General features: G+C 43.3%; 2 protein-coding genes across 4 annotated transcripts; one reads left to right on the forward strand and one right to left on the reverse strand.

The window, feature by feature from the left end:
- Nucleotides 1-1353: 1353 nt before the first annotated feature.
- On the reverse strand, nucleotides 1354-19507 carry NFS1 (NFS1 cysteine desulfurase). Of its 2 annotated transcripts, XM_061127165.1 has the most exons (13): nucleotides 19343-19506; nucleotides 18594-18703; nucleotides 17788-17904; nucleotides 17002-17085; nucleotides 13039-13191; nucleotides 9668-9761; nucleotides 8216-8350; nucleotides 6504-6661; nucleotides 5801-5906; nucleotides 5640-5721; nucleotides 4902-4985; nucleotides 4213-4302; nucleotides 1354-2094 (listed from the first exon to the last, which is right to left on the reverse strand). In XM_061127165.1, exons 1-13 carry the CDS (start codon nucleotides 19437-19439, stop codon nucleotides 2031-2033), a joined length of 1374 nt encoding a protein of 457 aa, XP_060983148.1. In that variant the 5' UTR covers nucleotides 19440-19506; the 3' UTR covers nucleotides 1354-2030. The 2 variants fall into 2 exon arrangements, with proteins under 2 accessions (XP_060983148.1, XP_060983149.1); XM_061127166.1 differs by lacking the exon at nucleotides 4902-4985 and having other exon boundaries at nucleotides 19343-19507.
- On the forward strand, nucleotides 19443-21065 carry ROMO1 (reactive oxygen species modulator 1). Of its 2 annotated transcripts, none has more exons than XM_061127167.1 (3): nucleotides 19443-19601; nucleotides 19791-19921; nucleotides 20868-21065. In XM_061127167.1, exons 2-3 carry the CDS (start codon nucleotides 19791-19793, stop codon nucleotides 20974-20976), a joined length of 240 nt encoding a protein of 79 aa, XP_060983150.1. In that variant the 5' UTR covers nucleotides 19443-19601; the 3' UTR covers nucleotides 20977-21065. The 2 variants fall into 2 exon arrangements, with proteins under 2 accessions (XP_060983150.1, XP_060983151.1); XM_061127168.1 differs by having other exon boundaries at nucleotides 19529-19601; nucleotides 19693-19921.
- The last annotated feature ends 1926 nt before the right edge of the window (nucleotides 21066-22991 follow it).

Here is a 22991-nt window from a genome sequence, read left to right on the forward strand (position 1 = left end):
GAGATGGCCGATGAAGAAACGGACACTATTTCAGTTCATTTCTCCTTTCCTATGTCTGACTTGTCACAAGTCGAAACTAAATTCAGATTTTTTGGTCAGGAACCCACCAATTTTATTTGAGAATTTAGAGGACTCACAGTGGCTTTCAATCTGAACTGGCAGGACATAGATGTCATCTTGACCACCTGTTGTACACTAGAGGAAGATATAGAGAACAGAATTGCAGGTGCCAAGGGGGAGGCAAGTAGGGAAGGAAAAGATCAGGTGTTTGGGATTAGGAGATACAAACTAGTATATATAGAGGATGGATAAACAACAAGGTCCTACTGTATTTCACAGGGAACTATACTTGATGTCCCATGATAAACCATAATGGAAAATATGAAAATACATATAACTGAGTAACTTTACTCTTCAGCAAAAATTAATGTAACATTTTAAATCAACTATACTTCCATAAAATTTTTAAATATTTACATGTGATGTACTCGAGAAAAATTTCTTCTTCACCCCTTTTAATGCTGGTAACCTCCCACTTACGGTTTCAGACCCACAAATTGAGAAACTCTACTCTGGCTGTTTGGACCTCTGTTTCTCAAACACCATGCCTTTTCATGCCTCAGGCCCTTTGCTCTTACTGTTCCTTCTTATTCCTCATCAATCCCTAGTTTTTTGATGGCTAGAAATCATGTTTGTGCTTAATTAACACCTCAAAAAAGCTTTCCTAGTATAACCAGCATGGTAGGTTCTTTCCCTGTTACTTTCTCTACCGCTCAATTTCTGCTACAGCACACATCACAGTCTATAATAATAGCCTTATTTAATTCTTATTTTCTTTCTGCCTACTAGAATGAAAGTTCACCGAGAGTACTTTTATGTATTTTTAATCAGTGTATCCCAAATACCCAGAATAATGTCAGGCACCTGCTGCTGCTGCTGCTGCTAAGTCGCTTCAGTCGTGTCCGACTCTGTGCGACCCCATAGACGGCAGCCCACCAGGCTCCCCTGTCCCTGGGATTCTCCAGGCAGGAACACTGGAGTGGGTTGCCATTTCCTTCTCCAGTGCATGAAAGTGAAAAGTGAAAGTGAAGTCGTGGAGTCGTGTCCGACTCTTAGCGACCCCATGGACTGCAGCCTACCAAGCTCCTCCGTCTATGGGATTTTCCAGGCAAGAGTACTGGAGTGGGGTGCCATTGCCTTCTCTGGTCAGGCACCTGAGAGGCACCCAAATATTTGCTAACTAAAGAAATAAGCAAGCAGACTCATCTGCTGACATCAAGTCAAGTAGTAGTCTGCCCCATGATTCCCAAGCTTGGGATTCTCCTTGAGCCTCTCATAAAGTCATACAATAAATACAGGAAGATGATTTTATTTCTCTAATCTGCAAATTAACAATTTTTTTAGAAAGAAACATAAATTACTACAAGACTAGGTAGAGTCAGTCATACAGATATTTCTAGCTCCATTAAGTCAAAAGAAAAGAAGGACAAGAACACAGAGGAGATAAGCCTTCTAAGAAACTTGCAGTTCAGTCTATAGATGATATGAAGAGGTAGCCTTTGGAGCGACAAAAAAGATGAAGTCATAGATGATTATGCTTCTATCTGAAGAAGTCAGTCTCTCTAAGCAGTGGTGAGCAACAACTCAAATGTCCACCTACAGCATCAGAATCCCTGAACAAAGAGCGTTTTTACAGTTCCTCTGGCTCTCTCCACCAAGTATACAGATGTGTCCAGCAGCAACTCATAGCAAATGTCCCTCCTGGTTCAGGATGAGAACATCCACTCACTGTAAGACCAGAGGATTCCTGGAAAGAAATGGGGAATGTTCCCCACCAAAGGAGCTGAGGCCGGAGAAAGACAGCTTTCTCATGTTTCTGTCTCAGAGGCAGGCCAATGCTGAAGTCAAGTGGGCTACACCAGTTCTGGTTTGAACATGGAGCAGCCACTGGGGGTAACGAAATGCCTGGCTGTGCATGAGTTGATGAGGCAGGAGGAGCCAGGCCAGCACAAACTTAGTGGCCCACTCTTCTAGTGTTGGGTCCACTTGATGCTCTTGAGGTCAATGCCATCCTGCACCATCTCCCAGAGAGGGCTGCCAAAGAGAAGAGGTATTTGGATGAGTGAAGACTTAGGAAGCAGATAGCACTGAGCCCTAACTTGCCTCCATCTGTTCTTGTCTCTCCTCTGCTTCCTACCCTGATAACCCCAAAACAAGAGGTTATCAAGTCTTTCTCAGATGTCTGAGAAAGTCCTTGTCAGCTCTAGCCTCTCCCCAGCTGCCAACATTAATAACTAGGTAACCCAGGCTCAGCTTCAATGAGGCCACTCCAAGAGTGTCAAGTGTGGTTATATTCATGAAGCCCTCAAGCCACTCATGAGAGGCTATGGACACAGTTTCCTTGGGAGAACCAAGACCCTTGGAACAAGTGTAAGCAGCAAGTTTCAGCCTCTCTACTAACCACCAACACAAATGAACTTTTCAGCACCTGCTTCTTGGTTTTGCTCTAGTTCTCAGAAACAGAACTTGGCCCTAAATCACCTGGGTATGTATCACCATTATCCAATTCCCACAAGATTCATCTCCCCAGAGGTGACTCTACTTCCAACATCCCCAGCTCCAATTCAAAAGGATCTTCTGAGTCTTAGACTTGGGCATCCCATTTCATACAAGAACAGCTGCTGAGAGATCTCTGCTAAGCTGATTCCCCTTCAGTTTGAATGCCTTAGATAATGTTTCCAGACCAGATATTACTTCACTGTGTTACAACCATAAGATTTTGATTTGGAGTTCTCCAGTTAACTTTATTCTACCCAATTTCGTTCTTTTCTTGGTTTATCTCTCTCCATTACACTATGCATTCCAAGCACACTTTTTTTTTTTTTACTTTATTTTTGGCTGTACCACATGGCATGCTGGGATCTTAATTTCCTGGCCAGGTACCAAATCTGTGCCCCCTGCAGTGGAAGCACAGAGTCTTAACCACTGGACCGTCAGGGAAGTCCCCCAGCACCTTTCTATTTGACATTTTCCAAGACTCTTTGAAGTTAGCCTTCTCTTTAGGGAAGGTGACTTAAGATCGCAGGCTCAAAAAAAAAAAAAAGAAAAAAATCGCAGGCTCACAAAATAAAAACTCTGGCTGAGGGCTAATGGGACAAAGTTGAAATTGTTTGCAAGGCATCAGAAGGAATAGGGTGAAGATGCTGAAGTCACACAGTTATGAGGAACTTCTTACTTGGCAGCATAGTCAGTAGAAATGCCCCCTGAGTGTGCCAGAGAGTATGAGAGGGCCAAGCCAAGGAGGAATCCTGAGCCTGACAAAGCTAAGCAAGCTATAGATATTTAAGCAATACAACCAGACTCTGTGAAGGAAAATTCAGAGCCCAGAAAGGGCTGGGGAGCTCACAAAGGAAAGCAGTATATACCTGAACTACCTCACTCTTGCCAACTAGAACAAGAAAATCTTGAAAGTCAAACTGAACCAGAACAGAGTTCTGAAGAATTCCCAAGGCCTTTATGTTCCCATGAACATAGAGCTCTGACTATTAGGAGAACCCCTAGTAGCAGCTGGCTGGTAAAGGATCTCTTGATCTTTGTAAGCATTTTTACAAAGAAAACTGAGTAAAAGTTCTTAACCTTTTGAGTATCTGATGAAAACTATGGACTTTCTTCCAAAGAAAATGCACAACTGTAAAACTTAGCATACAATTTCAGGGTTATCCTGAAGTTCAGCCATAGAACCCAAATTAAGAATCCCTATCTTAAAGAGGGTTTTCCTAAACTTAGTCTACAAATCATGAATTCTGTATTGATACGGCTGCAAGACAACGATTAATATTATCAATAAAATAATGGGGAATTCCCTGGAGGTCCAGTGGTTAGGACTCCATGCTTCCACTGAAGGGGGAACAGGTTCGATTCTGGTCAGGGAACTAAGATCCTGCAAGCCTCAAGGCCAAATAAATAAATTAATAAAATAAAATAATGAAAAAAATCTGAATTTATGTGGTTCTTTAGTTTTTAAAGACACCTTTTCATTTTCTGACAAGTAGCCAAGAAAATCCACTTTCCTGCCTTAGAACTTCCTCTAAATCCTGAAATCCAAGGATTTTCAAACTTTGGTTTCTGGCAGGGTAGATACACAGCTTGAGGACAAGAAAGGAGCTAGCACTGCAGTTTCTTCCGAAGAATCCCTGGAACAAGAGTGCATACCTCATTTCTCGAAGACGCTTCACATGGTGAATGCACTTCTCCACTGTGTAGTCCACTTCCTCCTCTGTAGTAAAACGGCCAATGCCAAACCTGAGAAAGACACAGAGGGGAACTCTGCATCAGACCTGTGGCACCAGGGTGAATTCATTCAGCAAATACCCAATGAGGCTCTACTCCACAAAAGACATGGAGGGAACACAGTCCTTCCCCTGGAGGACAGAGTTTCTCCAAACATGGGCTGTGGGTCACCTGAGAATCATCCAAGAAGAAGTTTCCTACTTCTCCAAACCTAGCAAATCAGAATCTCTGAGTGCAGCACTCAGACCTCTTCATCATTCACAAACTTCCCAGGTGACAGTCAGTGAAGTCTGAGAACCACTGCTCGAGAAACTTGTGAAGAATGAAGAAGGGATAAGAAAAATTAAATTGGGTACTTCCCTAGATTGGTCCAGCAGGTAAGACTTTGCACTCCCAATGCAGGGGGCCTGGGCTCTATCCCTGGTCAAGGAACTAGATCCCACATGTCATAACTAAGATCCTGCATTCCACAACTGAGACCCTGAGCAGCCAAATAAAAAATAGGTACTTTGTTGTTTAAAAAAAAAAACTAGACTGAGGAAGACTCTAACAGGAGATGAATAATACAAAAGGGCACACCTTTCATAAACGCTGCAGTTCAGTTGACTAACCTGATAGAAGAGTGTGCTAAATCCTCATCAGTGCCAATTGCTCGAAGGACATAAGAGGGCTCCAGGGATGCAGAGGTGCAGGCGCTGAGGAGAAAGACACAGAGCCTTGCTCAGTTCAGCATCCAATCTGCTTCCGGCCACAAACCCCCAGTCTTGCTCCTACCCCCAGGCCCCTGAAGTCATATCACAACAAAAGAGACATTCTCATCTGACAGAGCTAAAGAGACAGATGTGGCCTGCACCTTCTAGTATGTGGATTGAGCTCCTCTGGCCCCTGTGGAGGATATCCTCCGTGAGCAAGTACCCAGCCAAAGCATGACAGAGTGTGATACCACATGAGCTAAGCGTAACAAGAAGTGGCAGAGAACCATGGGATCACTTCCCTACAACCAAATGCATCATCTGTAGCAGCCTAGACAGCAGCTAAACACTTGTTATCTTCTGGAACATCCTTGAATTCTAGAGGGCTATAACAGAACTACCAGAATAACATTAGAACAGATACAGGCATCTCCTGGGACCACAAAAGGCACAAAACTCTACCATAGGAAGCCCTCCGAAGGTGGCAAACTTTTGCCTGTGCCCAACTGCCTAAAAATAGGTGCTTACAAAATGACTTTTATTCTCAACCAAAAGCTCCTGTGCTTGTCATCTCCACAATGGGAAGCTTATTAACCCGACACTTAAAGCCAGACTAACTGGTCCTGCCACAGACCCTGCCTATCCAGTCCAACTCACCTCCCTGAGGATAAGGCAACATCCTTAAGTGCCATCAACAGACTCTCCCCTTCCACATACGCAAAGGAGAGGTTGATACAGCCTGAAAGAGAGAATTACTATGAGAGGAGGCTCAGAGTCTCGGGCTCTTCCAGGCGGGGACAGAATGGGCACGACCATACCTGGGTAATGGTGCTCAGGGTCCCCATTCATCACCACATCTGGAAGGCTCTTCATTATCTTCTGTATCAGTCGCTCAGCTAACTTTGAGATTCGCCTGTGGTCATACTGAGGAGCAGGCAAGGGAACACTAAGCATAGTGACCATTAACAGCTCAGAGACATAAAGGATGAGGAACCCTACTCTGTGCCCAGAAGTGACTGTGCATTTAACTACTTATGGTCTTGTGTTACTCATGGAGACCACTGTATCCACAGCACTGAGCACAGAGGTGCTCAATAACTGGACACATGGTTCCAGTCAAGGACCTGGAATTTGGAGCCCATAAGACCTCCCTCAGGGCTTCCTAGGTGGCCCAGCGGTAAAGAATCCACCTACAATGCAGGAAACCCAGGTTTGATCCTGGGTCAGGAAGATCCCCTAGAGAAGGAAATGGCAAGCCACTCCAATATGCCTGCCTGGAAAATCCCATGGACAGAGGAACCTGGTGGGCTACAGTTCAAGGGATCGCAAAGAGTTGGACACAACTGAGTGACTAAACAACAACAACACCTCCCTCAGAACAGGACGCCAGCAGCACTCGGAGAGAGACGGTTTTCTTAAACCACCTCTTCTGGCAAAGATCTGACCCAGTCATGCCAAGCTGCTAAACAGGAGACCCAGCACAGGGGAAGAATTTGTAGGAGGGAACTGCTCTCCCCATACCTCCATCTCTTGCTGTGCCACCTCACACGCAGCCCCCAGCCCCACCACCAGGGGTGTGGGGACTGTCCCAGACCGCATACCCCGCTCCTGCCCCCCTCCACTCTGCAGGGCCTCCACACGCACACGGGGCCGCCGGCGAATGTAGATGGCACCAACCCCTGGGAAACAAAGTTTGTTACAAAAAAGAGAAAAAGGAAAAGGCAGATGAAACAAAATATCACTTTCCAAAGGGGTCAAAAAATTCTTTCAACTTTTCTGTAAGTTCCCAAATTTTCAAAATAAAAAATGTTGGGGCAGGGGGAGGCTAATGCAGGATGTACCAAACTTATTTTATTAAGACATATTCCATTTCCCCATTAAAATAAAATCATATTCAAGTATCTGACACTATCTGAATCTCTGCAGTTCCCAAGTTCAGAGAGTAAGGGCTCAGACACTACATCTGGAGAGTAAAGACTACCATGTCATCTAAATCTGTTTAGCTTCTGAGTTCAAAAAGCAACAGTTTGGATAGTGAGGGATACCTGCATACATTTAAGTGCTGAACAGAGCTTCTGCTCAATATGAGTTAATTAGTTTTATCAAAACAGATTTATCTACAATAAAAGCCAATAAGCCAATTTTAGTTAAAGAAAGGATGACTGTTGGGCTATTAAAAACAATTAACTTAAAAACACACTCTTTACAACCTTTGGAAGCACAACCTCCAGGATCTAATGTCTGATGATCTGAGGTGGAACTGATGTAATAATAACAGAAACAAAGTGCACATTAAATGTAATGCACTTGGATCCTGAAATCATCCTACCCACATCCCTGGTCCATGGAAAAATTGTCTTCCATGACACTGGTCCCTGATGCCAAAAAGGTTGGGGACTGCTGCTTTAGAAGCCATCTTATATACTTTCAGGAATTATCACACCTTTTCCCACAGGGTGTCCATCTGGATGACACACCCTGCAGACAGAGAAAGTATACCGGCATAACCAACCACCACAGGCCCTCACCCAAGAAAGAGACGAAGAGTTGTTCATTTTGGATGGCTAACTCTGTAAAACAGAGGACAACAGTCTCTTCCCAAAGGCTGGCGTGCAAAGGCAGAATTCCAGCTGGAAAATATTCCTAGGCCAATAGGACCACAGGACACAGACAAGTATCCTTGAGAGATTAACAGGAGCAAAGACTAATAAAGCTAGGAACAAACACCAAAACACATAAAAGCCCATACAATCTTCCCCTAAGGCTAAAGCAAAACACAAGGGAATAAAGGACTCAAAGAATATTGATCTGAGACTTCCCAGGCAGTTCCATGGTTAGGACTCCAGGCTTCCACTTCAGGGGCCATGGGTTCAATCCTGGTCAGGGAACTATAATCCCACATACCACACAGTTAAAAAAAAAAAAGAATAATGATCTGCAAATCATAGTTGAGTAGACAAGGTAACTAGACTTATCAAGCTAATTTGATATGACAAAACTTTGTTCCTCAACCAAATTAACATCTACAAGAAAGGATTTTCTAAAGAGATCAGTAAAGGATGGTCTGCTTATAGTTAACTGCTAGAATTTGCAAACAGGCAAGTGTTCCTGGCTATTTTTAAATGACACCTGCATTCTGCAGAGCACTCTTCCTCTGAGAGCAATGACAGTCCCAAATGAGTAAGGGTTTGTTGGGTGGTGCAGAGAGAAGGAAATCTAGGAGGGGCTAGTACCTTTGGGACCATATATTTTGTGACCACTGATGCTCATGAGATCAATTTTCATGTCATTGACGTCAAGTGGGATTTTTCCAACAGCCTGGGCTGCATCGGTATGGAAATACACCTTTCTGGAACTGCAAATTTGCCCTGAGAAAACAACAGAGAGGAAGAACCAGAGCACAATGTTAGGAAGTAACCTGGCAGTGGTCCTATAATATATGAGTTCTGAGGCAAAATTACATCTGGTATTGGCCCTAGCCACATAGTAAATCACTTCTCTCCATATATATCTCTCTTTCTCTGTCTCTCTCTCATTCTCAGCTCTAGTGTCCTTGACTAGAATAAATAAGGGCAAGTGCACACATCCATTCTCTATGCCTGCATCTCTACTCCTAGCCTGGAAATAGGTTCCCCTGTACCATTTTCCTAGATTCCACACAATGTGCATTAATTGAGAGGTTAGGATGGACACATATACACTACCATGTGTAAAACAGATGGCTAGCGGGAACCAATGTAAAGTACAAGAAGCTCAGCTTGGTGCTCTGGGATGACCTAGATGGGTGGGATGGTTGGGGGGGAGGGGCGTGGGAGGGAGGCCCAAGAAAGAGGGGATCATATGTATACATACAACTGATTCACCTCATTGTACAGCAGAAACGAATACAACATTGTAAAGCGATTATAGTCCAACTTATATAAATAATAAAATAAAGTTTTATTTTATTATTGGTGGTCAAAAAAAAAGCACAAAGCATCAAATCAAAACACACCCGACATTCTGATTCATAAGACTCTTCCTACCTCATTAACACTGGTCTTTCAATATATCAGATTAACTTTTAGATCCTTATTGTTTAAAAGAAGCAAAAATTAATAGATCTAGTTGCTAATGTACCTAAGAAGTTACAGGGTACGTGTCTCTGGCTCCAAATGAGCACAGTAAACAGACGTTCTAAAACGAAAAAGGTAAAAGAAGAAGAGAAAAAAAGGTGGAGGTTTTTCGTTTTGCTTTCTGCACCAACTGCAGTAAAATGAAAAGGATACTAGTGCAGTGCAATGCATGTGTGCTCAGTCATGTCCAACTCTTTTATGACCACATGAACTGCAGCCCACAAGCATCTCTGTCCATGGGATTTTTCTGGCAAGAATATTGGAATGAGTTGCCATTTCTTCCTCCAGGGGATCTTCTCAATCCAGGGATCGATCCCAAGGCTCTTGTGTCTCTTGCACTGGCAGGCAAATTCTTTACCACTGCACCATCTGGGAAGCTCAAGTGGTACTAGACCTGGGTTCAAATACTAGCTGTGCCATTTACAATATGTCCTTGAACAAGGAACTGAAGCCCTCTTTCCCTTGGCTTCCTTACTGCATTCTATATCGTGTTTCAGCTCCTAGTCCAGTCCTGCTCCTCAGATGGATCCCAGTGGTGGGCAAGCGTCAGGGTCCACCCATGATACTTACCTATTTCCTTAATGGGCTGCTTGACTCCAATCTCATTGTTCACAGTCATGACTGAGACCAGGCTGGTATCTGGCTGGATGGCAGCCTCTAGTTCCTAAGAATATCAGGAGTAAAGAGACCATATACTACGAACAGAGTCCTCTCTAACTCAGAATGTAAGCAAGCTTAGTTGTGAAAAGGGGCCTTTCACTACACACCTACAAGAGTGGGTAAAATTAAAATAGCAATGACAAAATGCTGGCTAGGATGCAAAGAAACTGAATCAGTCATACACTATTGACGGGAATATAAAATGGTACAACCACACTAGAAAATAGTCTGGCAGCTTTGGTTTCTTCTAAAACTGAACATGAAATTACCGTATGACCCAGTAACTGCACTCTTGGGCATTAACTCAGGGAAATGTAAACTTAAATTCACATAGGAAACCTATAAATGATCATGATTGCTTTATTCTTAATAGCCAAAATCTAAAAACCACCCAGAGGTCCTTCAATAGGTAAATGGTTAAAGAATCTGTGGTACTTCCATTATGTGGAATACTGCTTGGCAACAAAAGGAACAAACTACTGAGACAGCCAACAACTTAAATGATTCGCCTAAGATTACGCTAAGTGAAAACAGCCAATCCCAAAAGAGTACATACTATATTACTAACATTTCACTTACATAACATTACTGAAATGACAAAATTAAAGAAATGGTGATCAAATGAGTGGTTTTAAAAGAATACCATGGGACTTCCCTGGTAGTCCAGTGGTTAAGAATACACCTGGCCCTCCAACTAATAAAAAAAAAAAAAGAATCCACCTGGCAACGCAGGGGACGCTGGTTCAATCCCTGGTCCAGGAGGATCACACAGGCCATGAAGCAACTAATCCACGCCCCACAACTACTGAGTCTGTTCTCTGGAGTCCTTGAGCCGCAAATACTGAGCCCACATGTCTCAACTACTGAAGCCTGCACACCACAGAGTCTGTGCTCTGCAACAAGAGAAGCCACTGCAACGAGACGACTATGTAACACAACTAAAGTAGCCCCTGCTCACCACTAGAGAAAGCCTCCAAGCAGCAATGAAGACCCAGCGCAGCCAAAACTAAATACATATTTAGACAAAAAAAAAAAAACACAATAAAGCATCACTGTGGTGATAGTTACATAAACCTACACATATGATGAAACTAGAATGCATAGAACTAAACACACACACACAAGTGAGTACAAGTAAAACCGGGGAAATCAGAACAAGACCAGGAGATTGTATCAACATCAATATCCTGGTTGTAATATTATACTGTACTTTTTCTAGATGTTATCATTAAGGGAAATGAATAAAGGATACATGAGATCTCTCCGTATTACTTCTGACAACTACATGAGAATCTACAATTTAAAAATTAAAAACTTAAAAAAAAAAGAGGGGGAGCCTTTCCTACATAAGGTTGTCAGAGTAAGTGGCAAAGAACAAAATAAGTAGTAAAAACACAGAAGGCAATGGCACCCCACTCCAGTACTCTTGCCTGGAAAATCCCATGGACAGAGGAGCCTGGTGGGCTGTAGTCCATGGGGTCGTTAAGAGTCGGACACGACTCCACGACTTCACTTTCACTTTTCACTTTCATGCATTGGAGAAGGAAATGGCAACCTACTCCAGTGTTCTTGCCTGGAGAATCCCAGGGATGGGGGAGCCTGGTGGGCTGCCGTCTATGGGGGTCGCACAGAGTTGGACATGGCTGAAACGACTTAGCAAGTAGTAAAAAAACAAGGCTACTATTAACACTGACATAGGGACCACATCTGACGAAAACATTTATCCTAAAGAAACTAGTAATCAACCTCCCAATATCTATGATGCTTTCCCTGACACTGGTCTAATGGAGGTTCTCAATGTTTCATTTCTCTCAGCTTCTTCTTTACTTTCCTTATAGTATATATCCCAATTCATAATTATTTATACATTTGTTTACATGTTAACTGTCCTTTCACTAGAATATAAGCTCCTTGAAGGCACAGACTAGGTTTGTCTTGTTCATCCCTTTATCCCCAGTGCCTGGAACTATAACACAATAAATAGTACAGAGTGAAAGAAAGACATTATGTTAAGTATTACGAGAAATGATGATATAGAAAACATGCACTCCTCAAGTTCAAGAAGCTAAGCCTAGTGGAAAAATAGGCATAGGCATACAACAGAGCAAAGAAGTAAAAAGCCATTAAATAAAATAAAGGGAGTGGCTCGACCCCTGATCAGGGAACTGAGAACCTACATACCTCAAGGTGCAGCCAAAAAAAAAAAAAAACCTGTTGGAATAAAAATAGAAAGGGACTATCCAGGCAGTCCAGTGGTTAAAAAATTCCAATGCAGGGGGTGTGGGTTTGATCCCTGGTTAGGGAACTAAGATCCTACGTGCTATGGGGTGCAGCCAAAAATTTTAAAATAATAAAATAAAAATAAGCAAAAACTGTATAAAAAATGTTAAATGTACACACATTTATGTAAATGTATACACATTTTATGTACACATAAAAATGTTAAATGTATAAAAAAACTGTATAAAAAATAAGCAAAAACTGTATAAAATAAATAAGTTATAAGGATATATCGTACAACACAGGGAATATAGCCAATATTTTATAATAACTATAAGTGGAATATACCTTTCGAAAATTGTGAATCAGACTTCCCTGGTGGCACAGTGGATATGAATCTGCCCGCCAATGCAGGGGATAAGGATTCAATCCCTGGTCCGGGAAGATCCCACGTGCTGCAGAGCAACTAAGCTGTGCATCACAACTTCTAAGCCCACATTCTAGAGCCTTTGAGCCGCAGCTACTGAGCCCATGTACTGCAACTACTGAGTCCATGCACCTAGAGCCCATCATCCACAACAAGAGAAGCCACCACAATGAGAAGCCTGTGCACCGCAACTACAGAGAACACACACAAGGCAACAAAGACCCAGCACAACCAAAAATTAATAAATCAGTAAATAAAATTTAAAAATATACATGTAGGTCCCAAAAGGAAATATTCTTCACAAAACTACACCTACCCTTTTGAAGGATGAGAAGCATCAGTGAAGGGTGGAGGAGGCCAGAGCTTTCCTGTGGTGAATGAGTCTCTGGCATCCTGCATACATGGTCAGTGGCTCTCAAATAGACCAGGAAGCACCAACTAAGCTGAGAAACAAATCCTCCAGACAAAAGGAAGATGGTGCACACTCAAGGGGAACATACTCTGGGTCCCACTGAGAGACCTATTTCTCTAAAGCCCTCCTTCACCGTTAGATCTAGTCTCTCAAACTCCAGCTGAGGCTAAAGAGACAGTTTCATCGGTTGAAGCCAGGCTCCCCCTATCATGTCCCTCTTACCTTCAGGTCAATGATCCCACTCTTCTTCACTGGAAGGTAGGTGACTTTAAAGCCCTCAGCTTCCAGTGAACGGCAGGAGTCCAAGACACATTTGTGTTCTGTCTGCGTGGTGATCAAGTGCTTTTTCCGGGACCTATAGAACCTGGCCACTCCCTAGAAGTTGGTGATGGTGGAAAAAAGAATATACTCAGAGAGACAGCAGTGACTTCCAACCTACTTGCAAGGAGTAACTGGATAAGGGCAGTATGGTCCAACATCAATTCTCTGACAACTGTGTGTCTTACAATTTAACTTAATTCTGACACTAACTATCCCAAATAGTGAAAATCCCTCAGGTTAAGTGCCTCAGTCTCACAGGACTGCCTCCACTTCAGATGCCAGCTGTGAGGCCTAACTGTCACAAGCCCCCCATCCATATTTCCCCAGATGGCTACAAATAAAAGACTTACCACAGCCCCCTTGTTGTTGTTTAATCACTAAGTCAAGTCTGACTCTTTGTGACACCATGGACTGCAAAACTCCAGGCTTTCCTGTCCTTCGCTATCTCACAGAGTTTGTTCAAACTCATGTCGATTGAGTTGGTGATGCATAGCCCCCTAAGATTCAGTAATCCCCTATGATTCACAGAATTCACTGAAAACACTACATTTACTATCATAGCTTTATCACAGAAGATAAAACCCATGAATGGCCAAATGGAAGAGATGCACAGGATGAGGTCTGAGACAGGGAAGGGCACAGAGCATCAAGCTTGCCACCTTCCAGCACATCCATGTGTTAGCTAACCTGGAAGCTCCTTTGACTCTTGTTTTCCAGTTTTGTTTTGTTTTTTAATATTTATTTTTATTTATTTATTTGGCTGTACTGGGTCTTAGTTGTGGTATGTGGGACCTAGTTCGCTGATCAGGGATCAAACTCGGGCCTCCTGCATTGGGAGCACAGAGTCCCAGCCACTGGACCACCAGGGAATTCCCCCTTGTTTTCCAGTTTTTACAGGGGTTTCATAACACAGGCATGACTGATTAAATCACTGGCCATATCACTAGACTCAATCTCCAACCCCCTTTCCTCTCCAGATCAAAGTTACAACCCTCTAATCACATTCTTGGTCCTTCTGGAATGACCAGTCTGCATCTTAAAAGTATCTAAGGGCCCACCAAGAGTCACTTCATCACCAGAAATACATTATGGTCCAAGGGGGCTTATTATGAATAACGAAGACATTCCTAGTATTCAGGAAACTACAAAGGTTTTTGAACCTCTGTACTAGGAACAGAAAACAAAGACCAAATATATTTTTTATTATATCATAGATGGAAAACAGAAAACATTCCTATCCTTGTATCCCAGGAAAAGTGTTTCTCATTTACTTCTTTTTTTTTAATTGGAGGATAACTGTTTTACAATGTTGTATTAGTAATAGTTTCTGCTGTACCACAAATGAATCAGCAGGGAATTGGTGGCTCGGTGATAAAGAACCCGCCTGCCAATGTAAGAGAAGTGGGTTTGATCCCTGGGTCAAGAAGATCCCCTGTAGAAGGAAATGGCAACCCACTCCAGTATCTTGCCTGGAAAATCCCATGGACAGAGAAGTCTGGCAGACTACAGTCCATGGGGTTGCAAAGAGTCAGACACCATTTAGAGACTAAACAACAACATACATATATTCCCTCTCTCTAGAGCTGCCCTCCCACTCCACCCCCAACCCACCCCCTAGGTCATCACAGAGCACGGAGCTGAGCTCCTTGTGCTATAAGAGCAGCTTCCAACTAGCTATCTATTTTACACATGGTAGGGTACATATGTTTTATTTTTCTGTAAACAACAAAATATACAAATATGGTGATACTGATACCCAAAGCTGGCAGTGTAAAAGTGAAACTCATACACTCATTCCTTGCTGATGGCAGTACTTAACACTACAAACTCTTCAGAGAATTTTTATAAAGATGTCTTAAAAGCTGTATTAACAAAATTCTGCAAAGCAACTATTCTTCAATTAAAAAGTAAATAATTTTTTTTAAAAAGCAGTTTTCACACTCTTTACTGTGACTCCTCTTTTGGGAATTTACTCTAGGGAAATATTTCGAAGCATAGATGATGCTATAGAGACAAAATATGCTTTCACTGTATTCACAATCCTTAAACAAATGGAGAGATTAAACACATTCAACAATAGAGGAATAAATAGTAAACTGTAACAATACAACTCCATGAAAAAGAATGTAGGTATATTAAAAATTATGGAGTTTGAAATGGAAAAATATAGCATATGTTATTAATGACTATGGAAAAATAAATGTGGATGCTACAATATGTGAAACTATTAAAAGCAAATGCATGTGTTTGTACAATTTGTTTTCTGGAACAATACTAAACAGACTTGAGGTCTGTTTAGTAGGGGAGGAGGAAATGGAAGATCTACACTTGAGTTTAAACCTTTCCATATAATGAGAACCTACTGTATAGCTCAGGGAACTCTACCGAGTACTCTGTGGTCTCACCTAATGGGAAGGAAATCCAAAAAAGAGGGGATATATGTGTACTTACAGCTGATTCACTTCCCTGTTCCTTGTACAGTATAAACTAACACAATATTGTAAAGCAACTGTACTCTAATAAAAATTAATAAATAAACCTTTCCATAGGGTTAAAAAAATTTTCACTGCATATGCATGAATTCCTTAAAAAAATTAAATAAAATGTGCAACCCCACCCCTCCCAGGGGACTATGCTAAAAGCAGAATATGAAACTAATTACGCCAAAATTATAACTACATAAAAATGTTCTTGGGGACAAGGAACATACAAATGAAAACATGTAAAAGTTCCCTCCCCTTCCTCCTATTTTAGTTACCCAGAGTTTTGAATCCTCTACCAGCAGACAGATATTTACTCTACCCATCCAGGAGTCTAAGAGGAAAACGGTCACAACCACTCCTTGACCTTGAGGTCTGGGAATCTGTGGAAACTTTCAAAGCAAATATTTTCAAAGTTTTGAAAACACTCCCCATTCCAGAAACCATCCTCATCTTTGAAGAGACCACACGCAGGGCTCTGCAGTCTCTGCAGTCCCAAGGAAGGACACTTTCCTGTTAACAGGATCCGGCGAGTGCTGATGACTCTGGAACCTGGCCCAGGCCTGGGCCTCCTACACTGAGTCCAAGGTCAGAAAAAACAATACTGGCAACACAGGTGAAAGACTACGATGAGAGGGGATAGAGCCAGCACTGAATCTACAGCAGCCCACAATTTATCAGAGCCTTGGTATTTACACAAGTGGCCCTGGCAACCAGGCCCCAGTCAGGCATGACTATGTTCTGTGAAACACTAACATGATTACTGAGAGTGGAATTCTACTTTCGTTAGCACCAAAGATGTTCCAAGGACAGAGTGACTAACCTCAGAACGGGTGATTAAGTAAATGTCTGCAGACAGCACCATAGCAACCAGGACTTAAAAACAGGGACATCTAAAGAAATAGGAGGAACTTGCTGCAAACAGATCTCACAGGAGAGAAAAGGAAGGCTGAGAAAAAGGCAGCCCTGAAATCATAGATATAAGGGTGAACTTGGTAACAAGAAGCAGAGAAATCTATTCAGTTACGAGTATATTCTGGATTTCATTGTGACTAGATCTAAAGGATGGGGAAAAGGATTGAGTCACCATTATTTATCCTCTGAAGTAGCTGTCATCCAAAACACCACATGGTTGATGACCCAAGAGTCACCTCCTTTCCTATCCAACTACATGACTGAATTCAGTTCACCAGGAGCAAACTTTAGATAGAGTCAACTACACAGGGCTGAAGGAAGCCACAAATTAGAAAGAGCTGAATGTGTCTGTGTCTTTTTTCATGATATGATGAAAGTGGGTGGCTGGGAAAGACACATGAGCCTAACTGATGGCCGGAAACCATCTCCCAGGTCAGGAAAGCCCAGATATGCCCTCTGGTTCTCTTACCTTAATTGCTATGTTGTTGGATTCAGTAGCACCGCTAGTGAAAATGATCTCACGAGGATCAGCCCCAATCAGAGATGCTACTTGCTGCAAGTCAAGACGAGAAGCAGAAATAAGGAGCATCAGTTTCCTCAGCAAGAATGGGGCTGTGGTGACAACTAAGACAGCGGTCTGGAGCAAGAAGAGCTCCACTGCAATCTGTCAATTGCTCAAGAAGCAGTTCTGTACCCACTAGGATCAGACAAAGGGATATATTCAACTACATCCCAGATCCAATTAATAACAACTTTGGTGTTTTTGAAAAAGCATTTACTGAGTTCTTAGTATGCACAGGCATCATGTCAACAAACATATCACTAGTATTGTCTGATTTAATCCACCCCAAAACCTTAAGGAGTAGGAACTACTATAATCTCCATTTTCTTCTGGACATGCCACCCAGCTTGCTGGATCTTAGTTCCCCAAACAGGGATCAAATCCAGACCCCCAGGAGCAAAAGCCTGGAATTCTAACCACTGGACTCCCCTCAACCTCCATCTTCAACATGAGGAAACTAAAGCTTCGAGAAGTCAGATAATGAGATAACAAAGGTCAGTTAGCCAGGAAATGTGGAAACTAATTGAATGCCTTCAGAGGGACTCCAAAGGCCTGTTCTTTGAATCTCTTGCGGAGAGAGTCCCAAACCATTTCCACCTTCACCCACAGCAAAAAAAAAAAAAAAAAAAAAATGCCACCCACAGGTCACTGAAACCTCTGACATCAGAACTTCCTAGAGTCCTCTGTACTAACCTGGCGAGCACATTCCATGGCAGCCTCACTCTCCCAGCCATAAGCATGTGTCCGGGAGTGTGGGTTTCCATAGTAGTTGACCAGGTAAGGGAGCATGGCATCAAGCACCCGAGGGTCCTGGACAAAACAGAACAGATCATTCTCCTTGAGCCCACAGTTAACTCGGGCCCCACTCCATCCCCTGACCTAACCAACCTGCCTCAACACACCCCCAATCCTTCAGACCCTGCCTAGATTAGGCCTCAAACATTCTTCCATCCCCCCAGGTGCTAACCAAATGTTAGCTTAATACACTCTCCTCCCAATCTGCTTAAATCAGATTATTCTACCATCTCGTCAGATAATCTACAAACACTACTTTTTCCTTACAGTTGTGTCTGTAGGTGTTTTCACTGCCAAGCAACGTGGTATCTAGGAGAGGATGTTGATGAAAACGTGCATTAATATTCCAGAGCTCATCATGCGCCAGGCACTATTTTAAGGGCTGCTTTATATCTTTTAACCTATTTAATTTTTGCCCAAATGCATACAGTAAACAGTGGTCTGGTAATTCCAGAGTCTATGCTTTTAACTACTAGGAGAGTGCCAGCAATGAAGTGATTTGACCAAGATCAATAGCTAGTAAGCAATAAAGACACTTCTGGTGAATTACAACGTAAGCCTCCAGTCTCCTGGCTCATTGCTCTCCCAGCACACACTTCTCAATGGCTCTCACTTCTGCAGGGATTCAGCCATTTCTGTGCATTGCCACTTCTACACTGTAACTCCACTAAACAGCTCAGGGAAAGCTGCCCCTCCATCCTTACCAGAGGAGTTGTAGCTTGCACATCCATGTACAGAGGTCGCAGCACTGGCTCCGCCTCCAGAGCAGTGGCTGCATCAGAGGGAACAGCAGACTGGGGAGTAAGGTCTATACCTGACAAAAAATGGAACGGAAGGGCCAGGTGAGAGAGGATGCAACTCTGCACACCGGGCATCCCAGACAACAGAAAGGAAAGGCTGGACGGAGGTGACATAAGTTTAAGAGATTCTGAGCGAATCTCAACGCAAAAGGAAACAGAACATCAAAAAAGTCAAGCAAACTGTAAAAAAGAGGTAAGGGAGAGAGACAGGGTTCTTAAGGTAGGGTGCTGGGACAACATTCAAATTGCGTCGTTGGAGTGCGGAAATCTCCGAAAGGGCAAAGCCCCTGAGAAGGAACGTGGAGACGGTAGGTAAGATCTCCTTCAAAACAAACAAACAAAAAGATCTCCTTCAAAGGTTACTGGCTGGACCACTAGAATCTCTACAATTGGGTCAGGAGAAATCCGATGGCCGAATTTTAGGGCTCTGAGGGCCTGCGGGGCTGGATGTGAAGTGCGGGAGCGGGGGTTGCGGCGAAGTCAACGGTTCAGAGCGCCGGTAAGAGAAAATCTGAGGGGAGCAGTCAAGAGGAAGGGTCAGAGGGTCTGAGTAGCGGAAGAGGGAGGCTCCTGAATATGCAGGTAAGTCGCCTAGCCCAGGAGAAAGTTCCGCGCCTCCAGGGAGGTGGCAGTGAGCAGGCCCCCGAGCGTACCGCGCAGGCGCAGCCCCCGAGTGGGCGCCTTGGCCCTCGGCCCCGGAGCCGCGGGCGCTGCCGTGGCCACCCGCCTCCAAGCGGTCCGCAGCAGCATGGTCCCGGTGGCAGACCCCCCGCCCGAAGTGGCTACAGTCCTCAGCTACAGGATCCCGGAAGTGCTACTCCGCGCCCCGGAAGCACTTCCTCGGATCTCCAGTGCGCTCCAGCTCGCGTTCCGTGTAAGACGTAGATCTGAGCGACCGAAGCCACGAGCGAGGTGAGGTGGGGGCACCGTGGCGCGGGGACTCGAACGCACAGAGGGTGATGGAGTCGGGCTACACCCTTATTTTCTTTCTCGGATTTCCCAGAACCCCTGGGCCGGCTCCCTATCCCACCTCCTCTGACCCCTGCTGGAGTCTCGGGCTAGCGGCTAGGCCCGCACTTCCCTAACCTTCGAACCCCGCAGATGCCGGTGGCCGTGGGTCCCTATGGACAGTCCCAGCCAAGCTGCTTCGACCGCGTGAAGATGGGCTTCGTGATGGGTTGCGCCGTGGGCATGGCGGCGGGGGCGCTCTTCGGCACCTTTTCCTGTCTCAGGTGAGGGGCGCTGGCGGTGATCTCTAGAGACTACCTATTTTCCCAGCCCACAGCTCTGGGCCTACAGCCCGAATAGAGCCTACTACTTTGCAATTCTGTCGCTGCCCTGGAACGAAGGAGACTGTTTTCCTAATCACCTTCAGTCTGGGAGGACTGATGATAATCTAAATGGTTGAGAATACGAGCTCTGATTCGGACTGCTTTCTGACCCTTATTGTGTAACCTTAGGCAAGTTGGAGCCTGGGTTTCAAGTAGAAATGAGGTCGGTAAACCTCTACATCATGTAGAATTATAAGCTCAATTCAGACCACACTAAACAGAGAACCTGGCACATATTAAGTGCTCAATAAATGGCTGTTCTGTTTTACTCCCGTTAGGCGCATGGCGAAACAAACTTGATTAATTTTACTGCACTGGGAATAGGATGTAGAAATTAAGCAGATAAACTCTACACTCTAATTTTCACACATAAAAGACGCTATTGTTCCTGATAAATTATCGTTTACTGAGCGTTTACTGTCAGTCACAGTGCTGAATGCCCTATCAAAACACTGCTGTGAATGTTAAGAGCCTCATTATACACGACACAGCCTGTAAACTACACTTAGTTCTTGACCCCAGGTCTGACCCCCCAATCATTGTTTTAACACTAGGAGACCATCTAAAAAACGTTGTATTGGATCATGTATACCCTGAAGGCAAAACCAGCACCCAAAAATGATTTCCCTGTTTCTGTACTTGATACTGCTTCTGTTGCCTCCCACAAACCCGTCAGTTGCCTAGAGATCCTAATGGATCTTTTTCCTTAGCATTACTCACTCCATGTGGCAAGAGATAATGTCCTGCCAGACTTCAGCAGCACTTGATTATAAGTTGGAAAGGGGCAGTTAATACTCTTCCCTGTATTGTTACCAAGTGGCCGCATCTTGGTTTCCTCCTCCCTCAGGATCGGAATGCGGGGTCGGGAGCTGATGGGCGGCATCGGAAAAACCATGATGCAGAGCGGCGGCACCTTTGGCACATTCATGGCCATCGGGATGGGCATCCGATGCTAATCAGGGCAGTGGTTGCCCACAACATGCACCCCCTCCCATCAGTTCCATCCCATGTGTACTATAATAAAGCAAGTCTTTGAGTATTCAGAGTTTCTGTTTAGAAGCATTTTTTACTCTCACAGCCTATTACCCAGCTTGCTTAAAGATCTTCGGAGGTGGGCTGAGATTTGGTTTCTTGTTAAGTCTTGTTAAGAGCGTTCTGTTAATCCAAACTTGTAATGATTTATCATGCATTAAGACTTTTCATAGATTCTTGTAAATCCTTGTTCTTTAGCCCTTGAAGGTTGATGCTATTAGTTTCTCACCTTTAAAATGCTAAGTCTCGATTTCCTCAAGGTCACACTACAAGATTAACCAGCTGTTATTTCCAGTGCTATTACGTTGTATACCCAAATATTGTTTTTCAGATGACTTGATCAGAAAAAACAAATTCAAACCACTTTTGTAGCCTCACTCCCGTTAGGCGCATGGCGAAATAAACTTGATTAATTTTACTGCACTGGGAATAGGATGTAGAAATTAAGCAGATAAACTCTACAAGAATCCACCTGCTGATGCAGGAGACATGAGACGGGTTCCTGGGTTGGGAAGACCCCTTGGAGGAGGGCCTGGCAACTCACTGCCCTACTCTTGCCTGGAGAATCCCATGGACAGAAAAGCCCGCGTTTGCAGCCGGCCACGACTTAAGCAACTCGCGCAGCTCACAGCTTGTCTCAGATGATTTTCTAACCAGCCATCAATGAGGATGTAAACTTATCAGCTGACTCTCCCTCCTTTTAACTGGCTTAAGGTAGTTTCTCCATCATGAGAAGTGCTCTTCACCCATATAGGCAATATACTCCTTGACACTGTTCCGAGTTGCCCCTCAAGTGTTTTCATTAAGAAAATGGTGGAACTACCCTGGGTGTCTCTGGTTAAGACTCCACACTCCTAGTCCTCAGGGCATAGGCTCAATCCCTGGTCCAGAACTAAGATGCCTCACTGCACAGCCGAAAAAACCAGCAATTAAAAACCCAATAAAATATGGTAGTTAACTGTTTTGATTAAATAAATACCTGAAGTTACCTTTGCTGGCCCAGTTCCCTAGAGGCAATCCTGCCAGTACTTAATTCAAGTATAAAATCAATTACAAAGATACTGGGAGATAGTTTGGGGGAAAAAAGTAAGCTGTCATATAAGTCTCTGCCACCCAAAAACTGCTCCATGTTCAAAAATAAAGGTAAATCTTAAATTTTTTCTCCAGGTTAAATTGAAATTACAAACATCCCTCAAAAGGGTTGGTAGAAAACTGTGATGCCTCCAAAGTCAAACCAATTATCTCGATACCTGACTAAATTTTTTAATACTTGTCCTTCATCCCTAACAATTTTAAGGGTTTAGAAATCAGGTGAGGAAATCCATACTGGAAGGAGTAATTAGTAGGAGTAGCATCCCCTACTCAAAGATTCAATTTAGATACAAAAACTTGAGGCAGAATTCTGAGTATTAATTGGGGAGGGTTGCTGCCCAAGTGAAATTAAAGCTCAAAACTACAGTTAATTTGGGAAACCAGTTTGAATTTACCCAATTATTTACTTTTAAATAATGAAGCCCACCTGGCCAAAGATGCCCAGGCAACACAGGAGAAACTTAAATGCCCAGGTTTGAGGCCTGGGCAAACCTGTTTGGGTTTTCTTTCTATCATAAATCCCCTCAATTTTTATATAATATCCTAAATAGCAAGTGTACCAAAACTAATACAGAGGAATGTAGCGGGTCAACTCAAGGACAACAGTTTCACTTAAGTTCTGAAGAATCAACTAAAAAAGTCAAAGAAACTAATAGTCTATTGTAATTTCCAAGTTTCTATGACTTTAAAATGTCTCAAAAAATGAAGATTTCTTGTGGCCTTTTTAAGAGAATTTTATTTGAGTGGTTCTTACAAAGATTGTTGCAATATGAAAGTCATTTGTTTGATAGAAATATCAAGCTGTCTTGTCAAACACACTGAAGTAACCCAAAAATATATTTCAGAG

The sequence above is a fragment of the Dama dama genome, chromosome 23 (genome assembly GCF_033118175.1).
Source record: "Dama dama isolate Ldn47 chromosome 23, ASM3311817v1, whole genome shotgun sequence".
Classification (NCBI taxonomy): domain Eukaryota; kingdom Metazoa; phylum Chordata; class Mammalia; order Artiodactyla; family Cervidae; genus Dama; species Dama dama.

Bases quoted from the DNA above. Each gene is read 5' to 3' on its own strand.
- NFS1 (XM_061127165.1), bottom strand. From the start codon at position 19,439: ATGCTGCTGCGGACCGCTTGGAGGCGGGTGGCCACGGCAGCGCCCGCG. The intron at 13,192-17,001 runs GTAAGAGAACCA...ACCAACTTCTAG, and splicing joins CCAACAACATAGCAATTAAG to GGAGTGGCCAGGTTCTATAG. The intron at 5,907-6,503 runs GTATGGGGAGAG...CCTGCTCCTCAG, and splicing joins TGGCACAGCAAGAGATGGAG to TATGACCACAGGCGAATCTC.
- ROMO1 (XM_061127167.1), top strand. From the start codon at position 19,791: ATGCCGGTGGCCGTGGGTCCCTATGGACAGTCCCAGCCAAGCTGCTTC. The intron at 19,922-20,867 runs GTGAGGGGCGCT...CTCCTCCCTCAG, and splicing joins GGCACCTTTTCCTGTCTCAG to GATCGGAATGCGGGGTCGGG.